Source organism: Galleria mellonella, unplaced genomic scaffold (genome assembly GCF_026898425.1).
Source record: "Galleria mellonella isolate WM207_F2 unplaced genomic scaffold, CSIRO_AGI_GalMel_v1 utg173, whole genome shotgun sequence".
Taxonomy (NCBI): domain Eukaryota; kingdom Metazoa; phylum Arthropoda; class Insecta; order Lepidoptera; family Pyralidae; genus Galleria; species Galleria mellonella.
In genome coordinates this window covers 1,436,784-1,464,032 of record NW_026442016.1, presented here as the reverse complement: position 1 = coordinate 1,464,032, position 27,249 = coordinate 1,436,784, and the positions used below count along the sequence as shown (strand labels likewise).

Here is a 27,249-nt window from a genome sequence, read left to right as displayed (position 1 = left end):
AATAATTAATAGTGTGCCTTATTATTTTTTAGTCGCTTAAATTCTGACCAATGTTAGCCTAAATGGTCTATGTTCATATTGGAAAATGATTTACCAGTCAAACTGTACATTTTTTAAAATGAAACAAAGTCGAAATACAACAAAAAAATTGTATTTCCCATACCATCTCTTGTTCAGCTATCAATTTTTTTTTTATTTTTCGATCATAATAAACATAATTTGGAGAAAGTTTCACATTTGCAAGATTTCTTTAAAAGAATGTTAATGTTGCATGTTCTTCTTTAGGCCTTTTCCCATTACGGTAATCGTATTTGTTACAATCTTCTATCATTTATTATTAAAAACGTGAGCACATTTATTTTTCATTGAAAACAACCATAGACGTATATTCGCCGAACTCATTCGATATTCATCACTCGAAAACACCCAAAGCCTAATTTAACAGCGTCCTTGCAACACATCCATCTACGTCGCGCAGACCTGTTGTCAGCTCATAAATTTAACAATATTTTTAAACAAACCTGAAGGGGCGCGTATTGAATCTACACAAACCACTTTCCTTTAAGGAAGATGAATGAACTAAATTATTGCTGTGGCTTTATCAGCGTCACCTGTTTCTGATTAAAGTAACTTCGCTGCGGAAGACACTTTGGCTAGAAATATTTTACAAGCATTTGCACTTTATAGTTAACTTTTGACTTTGTACGGGTAGTTAGATAAATTCTATTCTAATACATTCTGATCTAACAGTCTTACAGCTTTTCTGTCACATGTAATTTATTGTTTTCATATCAATTACTTAAACTGTTATTAATTCCACTTAAGAAAACGAATGTATAACTGTGTTCTAATTGAGAATGATAGGTTTTGACGTTTTTAAAAATATATCGCCGGTCTTTTAAAAAAGACACATTGTGTGCTCTGGCAAAAGATACATATGTATTTCAGGCATATCTTTGCGCATAGTTTAAAGTTCTGCTCGTATCCTGGGGTGGGCATCAATCAATCATCATCATCAAACAATTTTGGAGTGTGCATGGGCAACCCGTCCCCGTCCTCCTAAATTACACCTATGACGAATGGAATTATATCTATTAATTAACTGAGAACCCTCATTTACATTAATTACAAATCATTTGTAAACGAATGCAATGAACATTAAGCCGCAATTTATCATAATACACAATTTTCACAAACCACGATTACTCTATGCAGAGAAGCAATGACCCCACGTCATTGATAATGACGGAAGGTGCCCAAAGGACAATGAGGGCTGCGGTCCGATAATCTCGCAAATGAATAATGTCCCATCCCGTCCCGTCCTCGTCTCGTCTCTGTCCCGCTGTCGGCCGTCCCGAACTGAATAATTTATGTTACCAATCAAGTTGAAAGCGGTGACTACTCATTCTGCATTATGAATCTTACGATCTTTAATTTCGTTTCACATTACAGTAAATGCTTTAACTATAAATACAATAAAGTAGTTCAGATCCCAAAGTATTGAAACCTGATAGGTTCTAAGTTAGCCGACTGACAGCTTCATTACCTATTTGCTATTATTTTAATTATTAGAATTCATGGTTTTTTTTTTATACAACTTAGAATGGCAAACAAGCTGACGGCCCACCTGATGGAAAGTGGTAACCGTCGCCTATAGACATGAGCCGTACCATGGACATAACAGAGTATACTGTTTCGCCCATAATACCCCCCATGCGTTGCCATTCCTGAGGACTCAGGAATTCAGGAATTCCTCTGTACCCAGTAAATTCACGCCATATTCCACCCTTCAAGCCGAAACACAGCCATGCAAACACAACTGCTTCACGGTTGAAACACGAATAGGACAATGATACCCAAGCAATCGAATAATTACAATCACATAAATTAAATGCGATAATATTTTTTAGTTATTTTTGTATAAAACATTTGTAATATTAATACTTCTGTAATATAGCATTATAGAGTGAGATAAACATTCAAAGTGTTGTTTTGTGATTTTTTTTCTTAATTTGTGTTATCATCCTCCAGGTATTGCACCTTTTTAACTTTAACTAGTAACAATCACTTAAACCTAATTAAACTTCAAGACGTGAAAATTAACCGAATTTATGTATATGTAAGTGACCTATCTATCTCGCTCTAAAGCTTATTGCCATTTTTTCTCTTTTGCACTACCAAACTGTATATTTTTAATCTAAAAATCTGATAATGTGAAAACTAAAGCTTATATTTCGGATAGATACTATGTAGATAGAATGCAATAAACGGCAGCTGCCGCTGAAAGAGTACCCGTAACTTCACCGGATTATACAGAAACTTCGAGAGCATAATAATTTTATGAACCTTATGCTTGCATGTCGAACATCCTTCCTTTCTCTCTTGTTTGCGTTTAATTTAACTCCCCAACTCAGTTGCCTTTACGCCATTTAGTTTTCTAATTACACAAGAAAATGGTGTATAGCTCACGGTTTATGTCACATTAAATTACATTCATCGTCATAATTTCAGCCATTATCCGTCCACTGCTGGATATAAGCTTCCATAAAGAACGGTCCTGAGCTACCTGCATCCACTGGCTCCCTGCAATATATTTGAGGTCGTCACTCCATCTAGTGGGAAGTTATCCTATACTGCGTTTTTGCCCGTACGGGGTCGCCACTCAAAACCTTTCTTCTTCATCGATTGTCGGTTCTTCGAGCTATGTGACCAGTCCATTGCCACTTCAGCTTGCTTATCCTTCGCGCTATTTTGGTTCTTTTGTGGATATCTTCGTTTCGGATTCTATCACGCAAAGAGTCTCCGAGCATAGCCCTCTCATAGCCCACTGAGTACTTTGAAGCTTTTTCATACAGGCAATCGTGTAGGACCATGTTTCGGTTCCATAAGTCATCACTGGCAACACGCACTTTTTACATTACATTATGTTAAAATTACATTATTATAATATATTTGAAAATATTTTAATATGCGTAATTTTGCTTTCATATTAATTAAATTAAAAGGGAAAATAAAAATTATATATTCCCTCAGCTTGTTCCGATGGTATTCGAAATATAATCACATAAATATATATGCAGTTACGTGTAAAAGTCAAATTAAAGAAAAGCAGTATCTTAATTACTTTTTATCCATACTTGTAATTTATTCCATTGTTTTTATTAAAATGTTTTATTATTAATACACGCGACCGGTATAGAATATTCATTTTCAGGCGTTTTTATAAAAATTTCATCATTTTTTTATACAACTTAGAATGGCAAACAAGCTGACGGCTGATGGAAACCGTCGCTTATAGATATGATCAGTACCATGGACATAACAGAGTATAATGTTTCGCCCATAATACCCCCATGCGTTACCATTTCTGAGGAATCAGGTGTTATTCCTTTGTACTCTGCAAATTCACTGCCATATCTCACCTTTCAAACTGAAACACAGTCATGCAAACACAATTGCTTCACGGTAGAAACACGAATGAGACAGAGGTGCCCAAGCAAACGACTTTTGTACAAAGACTCCCTCTGATAATTGTCATATATGTCTATATAACATCGAAGTATAAAAACATATTAGGAATAGTGTACACATAGATTGTAAAAGAATTCTTAACATCAATAAAGCTTCCGTTCTCGATAGACTCTGACAAATTGCAGCGACCTCCGGAACGCAACGGAAATCTTCTTTTATTTGCTCTATTAGAAAGAAACATTTTTCGTTACTGTGTATGTGTCTGTATACTGTGTATCTTATGTCTCAGTGTATGTGGGTACAGAGATATATTTGGATAAATACTAGGCATGCGTAATATGGATATCAATCCGATATCTGTATATTGGGTTTCTCTGGACATTGATGTTGGAGAGGTAATCACACATTTCGATATCGCCTATATCGGTCAGATTTGTATATTATGTATATGTTAAAAGACTTTTAACATGTTCATTGTTGGACCAGTATTTCGGTAATGTAAATAAAATATATAGATATTGTTAAATATTTCCCACCCCTAATAAATACTATCCTTACTAATATTATAAATGTGAAAGTGAGTTAGTTTTTCCCCTAGCCCCTTAACGGCTTAATCAATCACTATGAAATTTGGTATACACGTTTTGCATGCAAAAGCATATTGGCTACTTTTTATCTCCATCAGTAACGTATCTAGGGCATACGGACGAAGCCGCAGATAAAAGCTGAAAGTCTATATTCAATAAGGAGGTTCTCATTTCGTTTGTATTACTCGAATTTATTTGTACATTCTTTAAAAAAAATCTAATTATGGCCTATTCTTAAAATTTATATTTTTGCAATCGACAGGATTTAATCCGCAAAAAAAGCATCTTCAATTGTGTCAAAAATAACACTCTTGTGTTATTTCACCAAAAAGGAGTAAAAATTCAAATTATTAATTAAAAACAATTTTGTACCGCCTATTGAGTAGTATGCATTGAAAAAAACTAACAACCAACTTCCTTTTTGCAGGTAATGGAAAGTTGTAATGTACAAAACTGGTTTGTTATACCTATCATTTCCCATCACATAACAATGGAAAGGTCAATACACAGTTTCTAATTAAAGGAACAAGTGTGGTTTCATTGTTTTCTATTAATTATTTATGTTATTCTATTACCATGTTAATGAATGCATGGCTTGAGCGATGGTAATATAGTGATTCGACGTCGGGCGCACATCGAGCGAGGATATGCCAAAATTACTGATCTGAAACCGATACGCTATCTGGGAATATGTACGCTCAAATATTCATTTATTCGAAATAGATACATTATTTATTTTCACGAAAAATAAAAGCCTTTATGTTATGTATTATTTTGTAGTTATTTTGAGAGATGAGGATTCATGATATGATAATGTAAACACTAATGTATTCTATATTCTATATATAATGTATTCTATATTAATCTCAAGTATTACCTTTTTAACCAACTGCTACATAGCCAAAAAGTAGGGTTATATTTTTAAGATTCTATTTATGTTTGTATTTACACATACATATATTCCATCGTAGTGACTAAACTGCTTATCCGATTTTGATGGATGTAAAATCAATCGATTCGTTAATTGTTATAATGGTCCCGATAACACAAACTGCATTTTATATGAACAAAGTCATTACGTCGGTTTCTTACTTTTTAGTGTTTTATTTATCCTTAGTTTGATTTAAAAAGATTTAGATTTTTTTTTTTCTTTTAAATATAATAAGTTCTGTTTCCGCAGTCGACGTACACTTATATTACATAAGTTTGACTTTTTTCTCGTTTGTCTGTATATACCGAACATTAAGAACTTGTTGTTACTTGTTTTGCATTATAAACAGAATTTTATAAAACCTCAATCGCCCAATTTCACGGCAACACGGCATTTTACATAATTTTCCATCGCACGGACTTGACCTGATATCATTAATGAAAGCGGAGAGAATTTCTATTGTGTAATACTGAATAGGCTTCTGATTTTCCACCACAAAAGAGAATGTAGCTCATGTTGCTGTTTTCATGCCCCTTTTTGGAGATTGCCCAGAAAACAAACCTTATTAAATATAAATACTTGGGTATATATTTCTTTATTTACTTTGCAATATACGTAATTACCTGCTCTGTGGTATACAACAGATGAATAGAGATTTTCGTATTGTAGCCAGTTTTTATATAATTTAAGTGTTCCAATCTATATTCCCTTGAGGGGAAAGGGATTGTTAGTATTGGGGTCTAACAGCCCCATTGCGGGGGGAAAGGAATTGTTAGTAGTGTGGTCTAATAGCTGCATTGCTAACAATATATCCTCTCAGGTCGCCCTCCACGCGGTTCCCCCTGGAAACCATCATGGTTAATTCTTGTCGATTTCATCATGGTGCGCCAACTGACCTGCATTCATTCTCACCTATCATCTTTCACTGGTGTCTCGTCGGTGTGTACCGATAGCGCGGGCAAGTTACCATTCCATTTTCACCTATTAAAAAAAACAGTCCTATTGCTAGCAATATACCCTAGCAGGTCGACTTCTACGTATTTTTCCTAGAACCCATCGTGGATAATTCAAATTGGATTGGCCACTATGGGCCAACTGACATGCTTTCATCCTCATCTATCACAGGTGCCGCGCCAGCGTATACCAATAGCGCGGCGGGGTTACCATATCATCTTCGCTCGTGAAAAAATCTTTATTTCCAACTAACTGATCGAAAATGACAAACACTACACCAATACTTAAATAATGAATAATAATAATAAGAAAATACGTACCTATCGTGATACAATTTCAATGACTGGATAATATTGTAACAGATCCTTAGACTATTTCGAAAATGAAAAAAGTGTTATTCTCCTCTCTCCTTCTTGCTGTGCCCAACAGGGTCCATAATTGAAATGTTATGTACTAATTATATTATGGAATGCAATAAGAAATAAATAAATAAAAAAACAAACCAAATTAATAGCAATACTAGGGTTGTTCTCTGCCATTATGGATTCAGAAAGGCTAAAAAAATGTGAGTAAGTCAAGTTCAACATTTATCATGCAACAATAAACATAAATGATTTTTATGTGAATTTAAGGATCTTGATACAACTGAATGTAATTTATTTTTCTAATATTATAATCTAATATATTAAAAAAAAACTAACTGTTTTCTGCGACTTTACCCGTGTGAGTAGCAGATATCAATTTATTTGTGTAATTTTTTATATTAATTTATTTATTAGAAATAACGACTATTTTTACCTGTTTAATAGCTGAGACTATTTGATTTGACTATATTTGGCAGTAGGCACACAATTGGACCGTACCTTGGACTATAGCAAGTACCTACAAGTATTATGTTATCTCGATCCTAGATTATTACAAAAGGATCATCCCTTATAAAACCTAATTTATGTCAGTTTAATCCGAGAGTAAAACCTATATTTTCATTACTACCATTCAACAAAGAAAACCTTCTAATATTATTATAAATGTGAAAGTAAGTTTGTTACCTTATCGCGCTTTAACAGTTTAACCGATTACTATAAAATTTAGTACGCACGTACATACAAAATTTCATATTGTTATGGAAAAGCTATTTTTTATCCCGGTCACGCGGACGAATTCGCAGGTAAAAGCTAGTTATAAAAAAATCAGTAAACATTTATAAATACTACCCATAATCAATTAAATATAATAGGCTTAATTTTCACTAGTTTGGGTCCGGATCTATAAAAACTATCATTTTACTTGGAGAAAGTTCACCATATATACTCACCGTTATATCGTATTCAATAGCTATGTTTACAAAACACAATTTCATTTATATAATTCGACCTTATGACCGACTAAACTGCATACATAACATCCAGTGCGTGAACGGCGTGAATGATGCCTTAATCTCATCAAACCATCATACTTTTACAATCATCGTAGGCTCTATTACGTACACAGTAGAGTTGGAATTCGTTAATTTTGAGGTCTTCCCTAATTTTGTATATAATTAGCAAACGTAACGCAAGCGTATTTCATTCACTATTTGACGCCAGTTGCGTGGTTTCGAATACTATGGATAAGGAATACTAACTATTTACCTGTACAATGAAATGCTAATTTATACCTTTGATGTTGTAATAGTAAGGTTCGATAATTTTATAGACATTTTATGTTTCATATTTGCTAAAATTAACTAGTGATAAAAATAAACAACGGAATTTAATTTAGACATTTTAGTAATTATGTATGTATATCATGGGAAAGTGTTTGAACAGCCCAATTTAAAAATTGATCAAAATAAAAACACTCTCCAGGTCATAAGACATGTTTAATAAACGATCTATAATAATATTTTAATATCCTCCCATAAAATTTATGCCTAGAGACTACAATCATTGGCGAAGAGGGGTGTTTAGTGTCACTTTTTAGGTTTTTCCCGCCATGGTAACCTTGAAACTGGACATACCCACATTTCATCAAGAATATTTAAATCTAACGTTAGCATTAGTTATTATCATGTATGCTAATAACTATCTATACGGCATATTCGCTGTGGAAAATACACCTGCGCAGGTACAGTCATCAACTTGTTCATTTGCTTTTTAAGGACATTAAGGTAGGGCCAAAAAACTGGGTCACAGCGACTCGTAAAATTTAAAACGTAATTTAAAATCCTTGTGGCCATATCGTAGATTTTTCAAATTACACACAAAGTTTCTTTTATATGTGTATATTTACCCATGGTTTCGTCAGCATGACACCATCATGATTTTAATGACCGGGATAAGGTGTAATTTCGTGACGTTTGGTTGAGCCATTAAAACGCCAAAACGTAGCAAACAAACAAACTCACTTTCATATTCATGATATTAGGAACGATAACACCATTTTTGTATAATTAATTTTGATTAGGTGATTCTCGAAAAGAAGTTTTTAATTTGTTTGTATTTTTTCTTGTGTTTGCTAGCTCTAAATCGATAGATACTTTATTATTTCCGCCAAAAGATTACAATAGTACATTTATTATAGATACAAACAATTACAAGAAATGATCACAGTTAGAAAATGATAGATTATTTATAGTATTAATCTGTAATTACATTTTAATTTATTTTTAATATTTTACAGCTTTCTATTTTATGACTAGCTGGATTTTGGAAGTAGGTAACTTAAACTTCTTAATACCGCATCTTTATTTCCAGGAACAATTGTGAAAACTTGTGTTCTTACATAATGTCGGCACAAACATACAGAAAAAAATTCTAAAAAATATTGTTTAACTTCTATTATTGTTATATAGGCCCTCAATCATTATTTTTCTTAAATATCTCTGATGTCTGTACTAACGTGTAGTAACAATTTTATTATATGTACCTATATATAAATTTATGTATAGTTTTATTTAATTTTTCAAGTTAATATACACTTTGAGTTTTCTTTATAGGAAAATCAAGCGATCTTATAAATACAAAAATATCCTGCGCGACACAGGTCGATGTGGATGTCAGTTTATATCGTCGTAAATTGTTTCGTAGAATAAATAATGTTTCTTATCTTTATACCTTTGTTGTAAGTGCCTTTTTATTTTTGTCTCTGAAAGCGTAATTCGTTTGTGCGCCATCAAAGGCTTTGTTTTCACTCATTTGTTCTGGCCCACTTTGGCTAAACCTCGTGAATAAATCTCGCAATCACGTGTATTACTCAATATTATTATTTCACCTCACAAAAATCTCCATATTATATATTTTATTTTGTATTTGTATATCACTTTTGTATCTACGAGTCCACAAGTACATAATCTACATTATTCTTACATAAAATATAAGAATTTATTATTGTGTTCTAAGGAATTAGTTTGTAAAAATTATTTATATCAGGTGTATAAATAGACATTGCAGAGAGTCAGTGGATGAATGTAGCCCAGGACCGTTCTTAACGGCATTCTATGGGGGATGCCAATTTTATGCAGTAGACGTATAATGTATGAGATGATGTTGTATTAACCGTTAACTGTCCACTGCTGAACATAGCCTCCCTCATAAGAGGGGGTTTCCTATTAGTTGCCACGCTTGGCAGGCAGGTTAGCAACTGCAGTTTAGCTTTTTTTTTTGTTTGCATCTTAGAATGGCAAACAAACTGTCGGCTCACCTAATGGAAAATGGTAACCATCGCCTATAGATATGAGCAGTACCATGAACATAACAGAGTATACTATTTCGCCCATGATACCACCCATAGGTTTCCATTTCTAAGGACTCAGGTGTTATTTCTCTGTACCCTGTAAATTCACTGCCATATCCCTTCATTCAAATCGAAACACAGCCATGCAAACACGATTGCTTCACGGTAGAAAAATGAATGGGACAGAGGTGCCCAAGTAAACGACTTTTGTATAAAGTGGGAGACTTTATACAAAAGTCGTTTACTTGGGCACCGCTAATGTTTTAAGAGTGACGCTGCTGCCCATTCCTCCACCATTAGTTCGCTCAGTCTCCTCTTACGACACCTACGTGGGAGGGAAGGAAGGGGTTGCCTTTTCTATGCCGGGACCTGCATGACTATAGATGACGGGCAACGGAGCTGATGATGATATAAATAAACATATAACACTCATTACTTGTTATAAAATTCTTTATGTGTCAAATTTAATAGTTGGAATATACAATTCATTTATTTGTTTCTTATATTCAGGGATAAATATTTAATATATTTATATTATTATAAAAGGTAAAATAAGGGACAGTGTGTTAAACAGATACACGTCTGTAGTTATTGTAGTACTTTAATGCCATCGCCGTCGAGAATGTAATTTATTTCAAAGTTAATTTCTGTTTGTTCCTCAGCTTACCTGTACCTATCTAGGATACACAAAGTGATTCACATAGTTTGTGTAATGTATACTTAGGTATTTGCGGTCGTAAGCAACAACTACCTAGAATAGATCAGAACAGAGCAGAAAGTGTATTCTGTTTACATAATGTTGGCATTATAACTTTATTTTATTTCTATATTTATTATTTTGTTAAAAATATTATATCAATATTTTGATCAATTTCATTCAAATGTGAATTTCTATGTATTGTAAAGGAAAAAGAATTTGTTTGAATCGGAACATTTGCCGTTCTTTTGTTTCTGCCTTCCCTGATGAGAGGCGGACATGATGTGAAATATTATATAAATATTTGCATCAAAAGTCATGTGCATTCATTCATGTAAGAAATGGCTGCGTAGTTAGCAAGCAAAAGTTAGGATAACTGGAAAGAGTTATTTGAAAAAAAAAAAATCTTTTGACTAATATGATTATCATATCAATATGAGATGCGGCTTAATATACCTACTACTATATCATATATTTCACTGAACAACTAAAATTTATTTAGGAAATAACCTGTTTTGTCATAATAAACCTTGGGTAATATGGGTAAAAACATACTACGCCGACCTCAAAATTTATATAATTGGGATAAGGGTAGGAAGATAATCAAGGTGATCTATTAAAATGTTAAGCGTTTAATATGTAATACGATGAAAGAAAAATAATAAAAATATCTAATAATGGAAGAGACTTCAACTTGAAACTTTCGATTGGTTCAGGTTAGTAAACCTTTGGATGAAAAACCTGGCAAGAATTTAATGGATTTCTCTCATGTAGGCGTATTTTATTTTCTTTTATATATGTTTACATTCGTCAAGAATTTACAATTGATTGTCTTTACTGTATTCACTCAGCTGTACGTAACAATAGCGAATTCATTTCTAAACTGTTTCAAAGCGATCCAACAAAAATATTTTTTCGGTTGTCGTCGCGGACGAACGGAGGCGTCGTTCAAACAAAAGTAAAAGGAAAGGAGGCAAGGAATTGTAGCGATATCTATCTAGCGGACACGATGAATAAACAACAGATGTTTATGTCACTTTCCCTGAAGGGACCGAAGGGCCTGTGTGCATGGCTCGAATTTATAAATAATCAATTTCACTATGCTTTATTTACATAGCCGTGTTCTATTTTCAGATTATTCCCTTTTCGGTTTCTTTGATAAAAATTGTTTTGTGTATACTCAGTGCCATGAGAATTACATGCATTAAAAATATAGCCTTATCCTTTTTTTATTACATATCAATATCCTATATCATAGATAAAACATAATACTTGTTTTCTTTTTTTCTATGTACATCCCTTTTATGTCATTGCATCCCTATGATGTCGTAAAACACAAGGCAACAAAATATAGAATATACCAGTGTAAAGCCAACCTGGCTATAATAAGAATAATAAAAATATTCTCCTCTTATGGGAAGGAACCTATGCCCAACAGTAAGAAATTATTAGTTGTTATAGATGAATGGTATGATGAAAGAACTGTTGTGGTTTTAATATAGAACAGGCTTGCATATTCATCATAGGCGGGTATGGCGGCACTATGAGATGCATGGACACTAAATTAAAAATATATATACTTAAAGCATATAGGTCTATTTGTATCACAAAATGGACGATGTTATAAGTTGTTGGAGTTTCAAGTTTGAATCTTTTTATGTCTCGTCCATCCTTCCATGCCAAAATCTTTCCAATATCTATCCTTCATTTTTTTTTATTTCTTCTTCATTTTTTAAATTTTCTAAGATGACAGTAAATCTCAGGGAATAAGATTTTCCCAGCAACCGTTTAATTGAAATGCCAATTTCTTCGAATACCTTTAAATGAGATATTATTAGAACTACCTTTTATACTTGTGTGTCTTCGAAATGTAATTAAAAATAAAATTATCTAGTTATAAGTTAGCTAGGTAATTTTATTTTTTAATAATTAGTTCTAACTAATTATTAATTAATAGAAGGCAAAAACCTACAAATCCAACAAATGTACGTGTGACCACATTTCCATGTAGCAATATGTATCTTGCTACTACTAAAAAATATCATATAACAAGATTATTCGCATTTTCTTGAATCAACTTCATTTAGAAACATTCAGACTCTAGAACAATAGTACTCGGACATGTTGAATGTCTGAACAACGTTCAAACCGCACTCTTCAGTAAAGTGTTGTTAGTCCCTACCTATTAAAGTACAACATGGCTATACATCGTATCTTATTTTATATTGACTCTGCTAACATTACATTTTGTTCACTTTAATTAAACCTCAGTCGGTATTGTTCAAATTAATTATACAAGTACAATTCTATGTTTTACAGTGTAATGTTATGTGGAAACTCATCGGGTTGTTATTTATCGTCCCCATAATATACCAAACTCATTCTCCAAGTTGGGAGAGTATTGAAAACTGGAAAGTTTCCAATTCTCTTTAAATAATACACTCTACAATTACTACATCAAATGACTATAAAACTTTAGACTTTAGGTTAGCGCAGCGTGCCATTTTATGAATTTTTAAAGAGCCTCAACTTTAGTATATGAAGGAATAAAGTTTGTCAATGTAATGAGAGACTGAAGATTGCCGTGTATGATATCAATATTAGATTTGCTAGTTCTCGCCCAACGGCTAGAGGAAATATGGATGTAATAAAGAATAATCTAATATAGAAATATATTGCAGACAATAAGGAAAAGGAAAGAACCAAAATACAGTCTGTAACAAACAGGCCGTTTGTCTTGTGAAACAGATGTAGGGCTGTGAAACACAAAATCGCTAAAGATAAAGAAGTTAGGAACTTCAAAGTTTACGCATAAAATACCGTATCTTTCCTTTTGTTAAGAAACACCACTATTGTAACTCAACCGATTAAATAACATTTAGTATAATTATGTATGTGGCTTTCCGTGTATTTTCATTATACGTTAACAAACAAGAGTTTGCTTTGACCTTGTAAGTGTGATTAATTATATTACCTAATGTTTTTAAATATACATAATTCAATTATTATAAGGTATTTATATATTTACATTCTTATATCTGTATTGATTTATATTCAGTATAATACAATTCTAACTGTACGATTCGTCAAAAATTAAAAAAAAAGTTAAAAGAATTCGTAGAAACAATATCGAATTGCGACTAGTACCGATCGATTGTCTAATTTGAAAGACTATTATGAATTCATTAGTTCTCAATAAATACGTCTTTCTTTTTAATCTTAGATCCCTTACCATTCGATATTAAGTTTACAATGAATTAATTTTAATAAAATAGAAATTAGTAGCTGAACTAGCAAATTTTGTTTTATTTCCATCTGCCTGGTTCATACTTTTATTAAGATTAAGTTTTTATCTTTCAAATTGGCACAAAAATACACGTTTGAATACAGAGATACAATTTTAACATTAAATACTTCCAATGTAACCTGTATTCAAGTAACTAAAATTACCATTAATTCATTCAAATTATTTAAACTATGTTTATAAATGGATAAACCTAAAAAATACTTAACAAATTTAAAAATCCTTTCACCATTTTTAGTTATCCGCCAGTAATATGGGCTGTATTTTATTTAAAAAAAAACAATGCGAAACAGGTGGGGGAGGGGGGAGTGGTTAGTAATACATATATTAACCGACCTCTACATCACATACATACAATCTACATAACATACAATCTAAACCAATAGCTTTAGAAGCATAATATTTTGAATATGTTTTTTCATAACGCATATCAAATTCCTGGAATATAGAATTTCATAAAATTACCAAGAGAGCACAGATATGGATTTATAAGAACGAAGCCGCGGGCAACGGCTAATAAAAAAATATAAGGATATGTATGAATGTAAGTATGCCATTACATTTCGACTTGTAAATATGTATCATATCATAATTTAGTTAAAGACATACACGGCTATGGCCGCATATAATTTTACTTTGAATTTTCCTTTTGTTGTAATAGTTTATATTACGACAGGTACAATATTGTTTTTACTGTAGTACTAGCAATATCGCGAATTCTTTCACGTGGAATTTCTTAATTTTCTATTTCTTATAGAGAATGCCAAAATACTTTGTTTCGTTCTTCGTAAGTATTCCTTCCATTTTTTAAATTCCACCATGAAAAATGTTCTTCACAGAAATTGCAATACTTTTTAGGGTTTAATTATTCAGGGAAAAATCCACTTTTACAGTACTTGCCTATATATATTTTTTTTTATTATTCATAAAAATATTGAGCTTTGCATTTTATTTTAATATGTATGTATATCTGAACGAATTCTAAAACAGCCTTTTCATATTCTTTAACTCCGGAAGTTGCAGCATCCAATAGAATATCCATTTCTCGGAGCCGTCGCTACTCAGCTACTTCCACTATTGTAATAATATTACCTTTGTCTCTTCGCATCTATATGAAACCAGTAGTACGGCTAGAAAATGGGGAAACCCAATGAACTGGCAGAGACCACAAGATACTTCATGTGGAGATAGATACTATTTATATTCCGGTTCGCTTCATATCTGCGCGTTGACATTCGATATTACTACATTGCATTTCGATATTATTCTATTTGACATCTGTTTTGGAACGTCGCGATGCTTATTATCCGGGCGACCAACAATCGAGAAAGTTGAATCGAAAATTTGATTCTAGCAGTTTTTATTAAAAATTATGCTCTATTTGAAATCCCGAAAAAAAAATATTTTAATCAAATTAATGGTTAAAAGATAACAATTTAAAATTGTTGATAATTCTTAAAGCCAAGTTCTGTCACTAGCAATGGTCGGCGACATATAAATGAATGTCTACCGCATTTAATACTCTTGTATTCGTTTGAAACACAAAATGCCGAGCCATTGGAATTTAAATATTAATCAAGGCTTGTACAATTCACAAAGAACGACACGACGACGTCAGGAAATCTTTGAGGAATTAATGTAAAAGCAATTTTCTTCTGTCTGCGACAAACCAAAGGGACAAGCGGACCGCATATTGTATTAATCCCGGCCACTAATCTAAAATACGGCTTAGTGTGCTGACGGGGCACCATCTCTTTTCTCAAAGTCAGCACCGCAGCTAATAAGCATTGGAGCGGCCTTCATTAAGCTAAGCCATGAAAGAGAGCTATTGATTTTGTTCAACTCGTCTTATAAAGGTAAATTTGCCTCGAAAAGTCGTTTAGTGAGCTTTCAAAAGAATCCATACCATTATCGCTGATTCTTTGTTGTGTCCGTCCTTCGGTCGAATGCTGCTAATGAAGTCTTTATGAACTGTCATTTGATCCTTTTGAATCTACAAAGGATCTGTCTGGTCAAAAGACTATCAGGACTACAGTATTTGTAGTGTGATCATGATAACATCACAAGAGACACAGAACTTTTTTACAGAAATATTACATACTCTTGGATTAAATTCCAATAGATCGATATTAAAATTGAGATGTTTTGCACTCTCGAATTGCTTTATAATGGTTCCATATTGTTTTGATAGATGCATATTAGCAGTGAAGCAGTTGTGTTTGCATAGCTGTGTTTCGGTTTGAAGGGTGGGATATGGCGTGAATTTATTGGGTACAGAGGAATAACACCTGAGTCCTCAGGAATGGCAACGCATGGGGGGTATCATGGGCGAAACAGTATACTCTGTTATGTCCATGGTACGGCTCATGTCTATAGGCGACGGTTACCACTTTCCATCAGGTGGGCCGTCAGCTTGTTTGCCATTCTAAGTTGTATATATAAAAAAAAAATATTAGTGTAACTTGACAATGCAAACCTATTACAATTCTCACCTAATCCCTATTTGTTGTTTCATGACTGCAGAATAAAATTATCATTGGCAATAGTTTGGATTGATGTCAATATTGGATTCAAGAGTAGACCTGCAGTTCAGTAATACTAAACTGTGTCATGTATTTTCAAAGTTTACTCAACTATAAAACCAAATTACTGCAAATTCTACTTAATTTATGATAGATAAACACAGGAACAAAGTAATAACAATTTACTGTATTTTATTGTCCTCTCAACATTCAAGATATCTAAAAGGCTTCAGACCTAACTAACTTATACCTCGAGTGAAAGCTACGGAAAAGACCCGTTTCTTTTTCATATTAACTGGTACTTTTCCTTATAAAATATCTTCTTGCCGCTTTCTATTATTTAGTTTATAATGTAAGAGAGTATAAAACAATAATAAATTTCTATCACGTTTTTTAATTTAACTTTATATTGTATTAACCATTAAAATGTACTCATATATAACAGTCGTGACTGTCAGTGCTTAAAATGTTAAATAAAACATTAAAACAATAACTTTTAAGATATAAATATATAAAATAATACTATCGTTTCTGTAATATAAATTTATATTGATTATAATAAAAAAAAAATCCAATCTTGTGACTAAAATGATGTAAAAATGTCTGACAAAAAGTCTTCTACGAGTCTTTAATCATAATGGTATTTGTAGCACAGTAACTGAAACCTTTTTGGAACTTAAAAGATATTTTTCTAATTTATAGATACATACCTAACGTTTCTGTATAATAACAATGGAAAACAAACTATTTTATATACGAGTAATTATTAATAAAAGTTTCTATTAGTATTGAATTGCAAAATAGAATAATTTAAACTTCGAATAACAAAATCATACGTACCAAAGGTATCAAATCAAATTTAAATAAAAAGGTAAGTTTCGAAATTCACCGGCGGGAAATCCAGTGATAACTGTTATACGTTATCACAAACTGCGCTATCTCAAAGTACAATAAAACGTTTCGTTCAATATCCAACACTCTTTACGACCGGGTACGGAATGGCTTGGACCATTAAAGGGTATTATTGGAAATCTAATACGAAAAAAAGGAATTCCCGTTTTGCATTTCGGTAATCTTTTAGAAAGTTAAGTAGGTACTTAATTCATTAATTTTTATAACCAAAATGTTTATATCTAGCTAGAGATGGGCAATCCACCTGGGTGGGTTTAAAGTCTGGTGGGTAAAAACCGGGTGTTTTGGGTTTATTGGGTTTAAACCCCATAAACACCCAAATTTTTGGGTGTTTATGATTTTGTACTTCATCATCGTCATCTCAGCCGCAAGACGTCCACTATACTGGACATAGACAATATTATTATGCAGCCTACAGAATAAAAAACTTTTAATTTGATTTTGAGTTTATTAAGAAAGAGATGAAAGTAAAATGTAAAACTACAGTCAATCACTGTCAGATTCAGAGTTATTACAAGCGATGAATTGTATAGGTTCGATAGGCTCTATTTCGTCTAAACTGTTATGTTCATTTACTTGCTCAATGAAAGCTTCTAAGGTATTTTCTTCATTAAACTGAATGTCCTCGCATTCAGCTTTATGTTTAAGATTCCAGTTATAACAAATGAATGAAATTTTTTCAGTTCTTTCAGTTGTAAGTCGATTTCTTTTGTTATTATGTATGTAGCCTTGGATACTAAAGGAACGCTCAGTGGCTGCCGAAGTACAGGGAGCTGATAGAATACGAATCGCTACTTTGCTTAACTCAGTGGAATCACAAATACCTTTCCACCATATTAGGGGCTCAATGCTATCTAATGAGCTCCATACAAATCCTCTGGCCCAAAAGTTTTCTTTAGCTTTATAACACGCCAAATCTGCCATTACATTTGACAAACTTAAGTGTTGGCTTAAATTGTAGATAAACTCCATACCCTTAAGTTCTTCCTCTTGAGTAAGTTCGACTCCTAGAGTCCTGGGGTCTAGAATATATGCTGCAAAATGTATTGGCCTCATTGCCATATTGCATCTTGAAGATACTGATGTTAGAATCTGCTGTTTGCTTTCTTCGCTCAATGTCGAAATCTCATTTAATGCAAAACGTATCTTAGCTTGTACATCTCTAAATGTAATGTATGTGCGATGCAAACGATTCTGGTCGCTCTCTAAGTAAAATATGCTTTCAGTGACTGGTTCCAAAATACTTATACATTCCCCTGTCTTCGTCCAGAAATCATCACTTAGAATTAAATCTTTAATATCTCTTGAAATTACCACATCTTCTCTAACTGTTAATATTTGCAAAGCTATCTTATTTGCTTTCAAACTTTTTAACGAAGTAACATGACTTCCCCATCTTGTAGCACAAGGCAATTTTAGTGTTTGTGTAGAATCTTCACCCTGCCTTGATTTTATCAACAAGGAACTTAATCGTTGACTCCTTTTAACAGTTTTTATTATATTTATGGCTTGCATAATAAACACAGTTACTTCTTGTATCTTTACAATATCTTGGCACAACAAGTTAAGGATATGTGCACAGCAACCGAGAGGAACAACATGTGGATATTTGAGTTTTGTTAATTCGAATGCCTTTTGTATATTTCTAGCGTTATCGCCAATAAGTACAAGAAACTTATTTGCTCCATACACTTTCATTACTTTTTCAACTTCTTGGCTAAGGTATTCACTAGTGTGAGGATTACTTTCTGTATTCAAACTTTTAACGTATGCAGGTTGAGGTTTTGATATAAGAAAGTTTATTATTCCTTCATTTCTTAAATTAGACCAGCCATCGCACTGAAGGTGTAAGTAACTACAAGCATTTAGTTCCTCATTTAACTCAAAACGCATTTCTCTATATATTTTATCTAAGTATTTTGTCGCTAAAGCTTTACGTGAAGGTATTTTAAATTTTGGTTGCAATTTTTCGAAAAATTGTATCCATAAAGGATGTTGCACCATCGATAATGGCGTCCCTGTTACAAATATAGCTCTCGCTAATTCTGTTTTTATATGATCATCGGTGTCTTGAAACTCAGCATTTATTGTAGTGTTAGCAGACGACGAGGGGCTTATAAAAGAATCATTTGTCTCTATCTCTGACAGTCCAGACATTTTGGTTTTGGACGAGCTATCTTTTATAAGTTTCATAGAGTCTTTTAATGTTTCTGGAGATTTTGGACAAGTAATAAGATGTTGAAGCATTTTGGCAGCATTACTGAATTTGTAGACCTTATTACAAAGCTTGCAAGAAACAGACTTGTTTGGTAAAGTACGGTAGTGCTCCCATATGCGTAAATCTTTAGGTCTCCCCATTGAACCTAAAAAAATGAACGATGATTAGTTGGTCTGACGAAAATTCAACAATAGAGTGCCTATTTTTTTACAATGATTATTTCTTGTTATTTACAATAAATTTATTAAAAAAATAATAAAATAAATACAAAAAACCTTTGTAAAATTACATCTCCTCGGAGGATTAAACGCAGACGCTAGTTTATTATCGTATTGTTCTGTATTTTTCTCAGCAACTTCTTTAATTCGATTAGGTACTTACGCATATTATGTTAAAAATAAATATCTAGTACACATCTTAGGCTATCCACCATTATTATCCAATGACGACTCTCAGCTAACTATGCACTATCATCCAAAATAAACGTGTATGGAAAATTTTATCCCAGTCGGTTGAGGATTGAGGATAATTGCATCAACATACGAACATACCTACATACTTTTATTTACATAACGCAAGCTAAATAAAAGCTTGTAATAATACATCTAATTTTAAGTTAAAATTGTTAAGTGATAATGATATAATTGTATCATTCAAAAATCCACTTACCTTTAATTATTTCTTGTTAAGTATAAATATTATTTCAAATCTGCTCCCTTAATATGCACTTTTTTACTGCTTTTCCTACCTAACACGTTACCAGGAAGTCACGTTACCAGAGTCAGAGTAATAGTGAACACGTTTGACAGTGATTGTCGTCGCCTCATATTCAGCGTCGACGAATAGGGGAATCCCCAGTCATAATGTATTGCATGCGTGGCGGTCTTACTTCAAATCCATAAACAAAGAGATAATTACAGAACTCGATACTAGATGGCGCTGTTTTTGTTTGAAGAAAGTTTGCGGGCTAAAATACATAGAATTTCATCAATGACTTCCACAAAGAACAACATTTCTGTTTTTTCTAAGTCCGTATCTCTTCCGTATATTTCATAAGATATAAGCTTGGGCTACATTGTTATGCAACGTGATTTTGTCGCTGTCTTGCTAGCAGGGTTGACAGATATACGATTTAAATCGTACTCATACTATTATTTGTCTATTTTTTAATGTACGATCGTAAAGATTATGATCGTAATTCGCACAAAAACATACGACTTTTTGGTTACCTGGCAACATTTTTATTATGAAACGAACATGCTCACATCATCAGTCACATGCAACAATTTATTGGGGTTTTCCCCTTCACATCTGGCAGTCCTGCTTGCTAGAATATAGGTAAGTCAGCCACAGTTACTGACGATCGATATTTAAAGGGTATTGTTTTTGTGCTAAATATTTCATAAAAACGTTATTTAATACTTTGTGGATTATTAATTTAGTTGATAATCACTGGAAGTAAAATGGATGCTAATTTGAGAGATCAAGATCTCGTATAAAACAGTTAATAAAAGAAAATCTACGTAAGTACTCTTTTTATACCTAGGTAGGTAAGGTATAATAAACACAAAAGGTACTTAGATCGCGTGTGTTCGAAGCATTTATTCTAATAAATTTAATTTAAAATTGTAGAAAGAAAAAAATGTCTGCCAAGCCGTAGCCGAAGCCGATCTCCAAATATATTTGGCGATAGTGAGACCCAGTGTCCAGATGATTTACCCCGCGTCGTCGCAACAAAGAAAAAAAACGAGGATAAAGTAAAAGAAAATTTACTGAAAGAAGAAACAAACTGTTCTAAATGCTTAATTTATGGAGAAGAGGATAAAAGAAATGAGTATTTCGGACTGTTAGTGGCTCAAGAATTTAAATATATACGGCCATGTGTGCGAACGAGGTGTTATGAAGAAATTTTAAAGTATCTACGGGAAGCAAAAGGCCAACATGTTGATCAACTGCAACATGAAAACACTGAAAATTAATTACTTTCATTTTATTATATATAGATTTTTAAAATTTCCTGAAATATTATTAGTTAACGTTTTATTTAATATTGTAGAATTGATCAATACAATTTATAAAAATAATTTATTGGTATTACTTACATATTTTCAAAAAAATACGTAAAAACCTATTTTTTTGGGTGATTATGGGAGTTTATGGGTGTTTATTGGGTTTTTACCAAAGCACCGGGTTTAAACCCGGTGCTTTGCCCATCTGTATATCTAGCCTTACGGAATGTTTTTTTTTTTATTCTATATTATTTTAATACAAATGTATTTCACTTTATAAAATAAAACTACTTCTATCTCAACAAAATACACCAATGAATGACAAGATGTTTCGTAAACACGGGGATTCATGTGTCTACAAGTAAATTTTGCTTCACATAAGCAGTTTTTCTGCTCCACAAGTATAAATGGCAGCTTAAATCGTCACAATATCATTAATAGACCACACTCAAATAAACCCTATCAATTAAAGAAAAAAAAAACGGGTTTCGAATTCATGTCATGACGAAACAACGAGCGTAGCTTCACTAGCTATTCTCGCTATTAGGGAATTGTACAGAAAATTATTTACATTTTCATTCTAAAAATAACTGTCTATGTTGATTATGAATAAAAAATATTTCCAGTTAAGGTCCAACTTGGTATTAAGTTCAAGTATTTAAACTTGTAGAACACGAAGTATGAAAGGGTCACGTCGCTTCGCGCTTACGCCATGCCGTCGCCGCGCGCACGTCTACCGGCAAATGGCGCGAAAAATTATACACTTCAGATCCACTACGGTTCCGTACACGAGCGCATCGTAACTCACTTGCAAGTTTGCAAGTCTTCGACTATTTTTAACAATATCAGTGTACAATTTCGAGGAACATTCGCCATTGAATAGCAATATGGCGACTTACGCCATGTGTTATAGACGTTGAACTATTTCTCTGTTTTATGTGATTTTTCCATTATTTATTTTTATGCACCTTTAAATGACAAACTGATGGTCCACCTAATGGAAAGTGCTGCAAGTGGATTCCGTGATATCAATCGTAGAATATGCTTAATATAACTGAATTATTATCCCATATTTCGCCCGTGTATTGTTATTCCAAAAAACTGAGTTGTTAAGTCTCCTTCTATGGGTACCATGAGCTTAATATTGTAATCTATAGAGTCCATGGTGCTGTTCAGGCGATGATTATTACTTTCTATCAGTTTGTTTAATATATATTGTTTCAATATGAAATATTTAAAAATTTGTTTGAGTCATCAACTATCCTCTTCTATAAGGTCAAGTGTATTCTTCTCTAGAGATCCGGTTTTAGAGTAAGGACACATGGATATACAAACCCGGCCTCCCGAGCCACTGCAATTTCTGACCAATATTCCATCTGCAACTGGAGTGTTTCCTCTTATTTTTCCCCCATAAATCTTCATTCCTTTTTTATCCACTTTCTTTACTCACTCCCACCTTCTCTCTCCTTTTTCTTGAATTCTTTCCTCCATGTGGTAGGTGGCGGATACTAGCGACAAATGTATTCCTAAGAAGGGTTTACGTCGGACAGGTCATAAAATCTAAAGTCAAAACTGTGTAATATGAATAAAATAGTATTATAAATATAAATGTGAGTTTGTTATTTTGTTTAATATACTTTGTTACTTTCTGGCGCCTTAACAGATCAGCCGCTTGTCATGAAATTTGCTGTAACTATAGTATTTTTTATGGGTGAAAATAAAATAGTAACTTCGACTGCGGATCGCTGTTGCTACTGCTGCTCTCGGATGCTATCGGATCACAAGGATTAACCACGATGGTTTCCAGGAGGAAACGCTCGCAGGTCGACCTGAAAGATCCCTACCAATTAACATAATAAATAAATTACCACGTAGTTACTACTCTTAAAATTCATCTCTGTGGTACCATCATTAGCACTAACTCACATCCAAAGTGTTACTAAGCCGCCGTGGCACCCCTAATCTGGAGTAACTCTCTTGAATTCTAGACGCTTCGAAATCCCACGATGTTCCCCGAGGTCGTCTTACTGGAAATATATGGCCCCTGATTTTCCAATTAGGTGCAAGTAGAAGCTCATATTTCCGTTTCGGATGCTAAATTGCCACTTCAGATGTTTGATATCGACCGCTCTAACGGTTATTCGCTTTTAGTTTGGTGGTCCCTTCGTTTAATGTTATCATAATATATTATATTTAGTTAAATGTATGTAATGTGGTTATTAAATAAAAAAATTGTAATGATTAAATCAAACCGTATACAGGAGTTTGTATATGGTTTAAATTGTTTAAGTATTTATATTAGCGACAACTTTCCGCTGATTGTCAATACCGCGAACAAATTCAATGAATAGAACTGTCATATTATTGGCAACACGTTAGAATTGCTCTGTTTAAAGTGGTATTGTTACCATTGCTACAAATGTAATTAATAGTTTTTTTTTTTATTAAGTCAGTTTGTACTTTGAATTCTTGTTCAAAATATTCATGGCATTTTTTTTTTAATATTTCCCATGCACAGACATCGTTTAGTTACATTTTTATTATATTAGTAAGACATCTTAGTACTAATATTATAACAAGGAAACATTTTTTTTTAAATGGATAAACTCAAAAGTACTTAATCGATTTTAAAAATTCGTTCACCTGTAGATGGCTACGTTATTAGTGAATAACATAGTCTATATATTTTTTAAAAATTCTATCTACCCATGGGAAGTTGCTTCGGATAGCTAGCGTATTAAATTTATTTTATTGCTTGATCGAAATGACAATCTATTAGTTTACTCTCTCTTCCATTATAATTTCCATCACTCAACAGGGTCCATAATACTTATTAAAATAATATTATTTGCAATTGTAATAAAATAAATTTAATTGAAGCACTCTGTACCATTTTCAAATGTAATTAAACCAATATGTAATATGAAACTATCAGAGTATTCATCATCAACATTACTCAATTATATGTCTAAATTTATCGCAACAAAGTTTTAATTAAAAGTAAGTATACATACCGAGTGCTGTATTTTAACGTTATTTTTATGCAAATCACCCGATCTCACCTGCCATTCCACCGATGAATCAATTTATAAAATAATTTATGTATACTCCGAAATCGCGAAAAGCTGAATTTTAATGAAGCAATGAATTGTGTTTCAGTAAGTTCAGTTTATGCATGGGTGACATTATAGTGTGTTTTTTTTTTAATTCACATTTTTTATATAAAGTACAATGTATTTTTATATAACAAACAGCTATTTTTTTAATAGGCCTCCTATTAAAAATGTCTTTCTCATTCAAACGTGAATAATTTGTTTTAGTTAAGGTTTCAGTCTTATAACCCTAAACAATGCTGATGAAACAAACAAAGCAATAAAGACGAGTTTTATAACTTGAATTAATGTGTTCATTTGAGCAAAAAAGGCGTAGATACTCGCCTGAATGTCGGATGTCCGATATAAAATAACTCAAAATCTTTATTGTCATCTATGTATAAAAAGATTCGACTGTGTATAGGACGAGGAAGAAAAATTACCATCGATATACCATATGACATAAACTCGTATTTAGTTTGACGTTGAAATATAGTAGACATATTAAATTAAACGCCCATGTAAGAGACTAAATGGCATTAAATTCTATTTAAGAAAAATACAACTTCTCATTAATAAAACAAATTGAAAAATTAATTCTTTCATTTTGTTTGATGTATGAATGGTTATCAGGCTCGAGTTTTATAACCGCGAATAACTATTAATAACTTTGCTGCGATACAATATTTAAATGCACTTCATTCAAAGCGAAAAATAAATTGGAAACATGTTATACCATTCGGGATCATGATATTGTATGCACGGCATTTATATGTAATGCTGTCAACGTTTATATATAACATGAAACTACATTTTCATGGCGATCCATTATACTTGAGGTTTATTAATAAATTGATTTAATTAAAATGGCAATTTGCTAGTATTATTTTATTAATAACTTAATGCTGTGTCCAGACCGTATACGTAGATATCCATCATTGACTGGTGTGGCTGTAATTCAGAGCAGCCTATATCTATAGATTTTCTGCTATATACATTTGAGCATTAGGTGTTTGAATGTTATTTGGCATTAGGTCGTTAACTAAACACGTGGGATTTCCAAAAAGTAGTTTTATTATTTAGAAATTTTAGCCTTAAGCAATTAATTCTCTTTCTACTAATTTATTAAAATTATAATTATTAGCGATAGTGCTTTTTATACTTCATAAATGTAATATATGTTTATCTTGTATTGTTCTTTAAGTGGCGCAATAAAGAGTAAATAAATGAATAAAATAAATAAAATTAATGTAAGTTTCTAATTTTACAGCTCGAAAAAAAAACAAATTTATTTCCACTCAAGCTATGACTATCAGACTATGATATGTGACGTGACTTAATAAACGTTAAGAATAACTGACAATATTTTTGTGTTAATAAATTACTTATTCAATTGATTTTATTAAATTTTTCAGACAATGCTGTTATACATCTTCATTTTAAAAAATATTATAAAATATTGTACAAAGACTGGAGTTTAAATGAAACATCTTTGCTGCATAGACAATGGTAATCCTAATACTGAACTTTTTTGTTTGCAGGGTTGTCGCTGACGCCGTTTGTGAGGCACTGGCAGTCCATCGCGTACGAGCCGCTAAGTGGACACCGGCACCGCCGCGCCGCGCCCCAGCACCCGCCGTCCCCGGAGCCGCTGCGACTGTCGTTTCGGGCCCACAACAGGTATATTTTTACTGTATTTAATGAATATATGCCCACAGCTATATTTGCTTATGGGTTCATCACTCAGCTATATTCGCTAATGGTTTCATCATCTGAGCCACCTGTATCCACTGACTCCCTGCAATGCATTGAGATCGTCTTTCCATCTAGTGGTGGGTCATCCTATACTGTGTTCCCCCGTAAAGAGTTGCCACTCAAGAAACTCTTCACCATCAGTTGTCAGTTCTTCAAGCTATGTGACCAGCCCTTTACCACTTTAGCTTGCATATCCTTCGGTCTATGACTATTATTTTGGTTCTTTTGCGGATATTCTCGTTTCGGATTCTATCACGCAAAGAAACTCCTAGCATAGCCCTCTCAATAGCCCGCTGAGTAATTTTAAGCTTTTACATACGGGTAACCCTGTAAGATCATGTTTCAGTTCCATAATGCTAATGGAATAGTCGACGACATTTCGACAATCGATTGTTGCCGTTATGGTGAACGTAACGTTTGATATGATCATATTCCTTTAGGCATATTAGAATCTAATAAAACAGAAGGCGAGCCTACCTATATTTTCTGTATTGGGATAGTCGAAGATATTTCGATAGTCGACTCTTTCTGTTACATTCACTATTTTCATCGTGGGTATTAGAATCCAACATAGCAGAGGGTGAACCTACCTGTATTTTTTTATATAGATAGGATCGCGGGAGTTTTTATTCCCCATATTTTTTTTGAGGACTACGATGTTTATCTTGATATATGGCAAAATTTCACTGCTATATCACACGACCTATAAACCGAAACAGCCATATAATGCCACTGCTTTGACACATGTACCCATGCAAAAGATGGTAAACAAGTGATAACTTATATATACAATGTCTCCCCCAGGTGACCTCTTTTTTAAATCCTCTCATTCGTACTTTAAAGGGAATCTTTGTACATTATGTAGTAAGAATCGAATTTCGTGCAAATGAAAATATTATATTATTGAATTACCTACTTATTTATTATGCAAAATATCTAATTTTTAAATAAATTACGTTTTCTTGCTAAAAAAAATAGTAATGTGACAATATGTTTAGTAATACGTATGTTGTTTCATTGAGTTTAGTTCAATGGAAAAGGTATGGATTGTTGTAATTATATATATATATATATATATATATA

At 32.7% G+C, this 27,249-nt stretch overlaps 2 protein-coding genes across 2 annotated transcripts in view; one reads left to right on the top strand and one right to left on the bottom strand.

The window, feature by feature from the left end:
• LOC113515382 (uncharacterized) overlaps positions 1 to 27,249 on the top strand; it is a 194,692-nt gene that overhangs the window by 122,769 nt on the left and 44,674 nt on the right. Inside the window, exon 2 of the mRNA XM_026899567.3 lies at positions 25,953 to 26,091. Coding sequence (XP_026755368.2) covers positions 25,953 to 26,091 — 139 coding nt within the window. The remainder of the gene's footprint in view (positions 1 to 25,952; positions 26,092 to 27,249) is intronic.
• On the bottom strand, positions 17,307 to 20,773 carry LOC128200332 (uncharacterized). Its single transcript, XM_052893448.1, has 2 exons — positions 19,980 to 20,773; positions 17,307 to 19,455 (listed from the first exon to the last, which is right to left on the bottom strand). The coding sequence occupies exon 2, from the start codon at positions 19,448 to 19,450 to the stop codon at positions 17,579 to 17,581; it is 1,872 nt and encodes a 623-aa protein (XP_052749408.1). The 5' UTR covers positions 19,451 to 19,455; positions 19,980 to 20,773; the 3' UTR covers positions 17,307 to 17,578.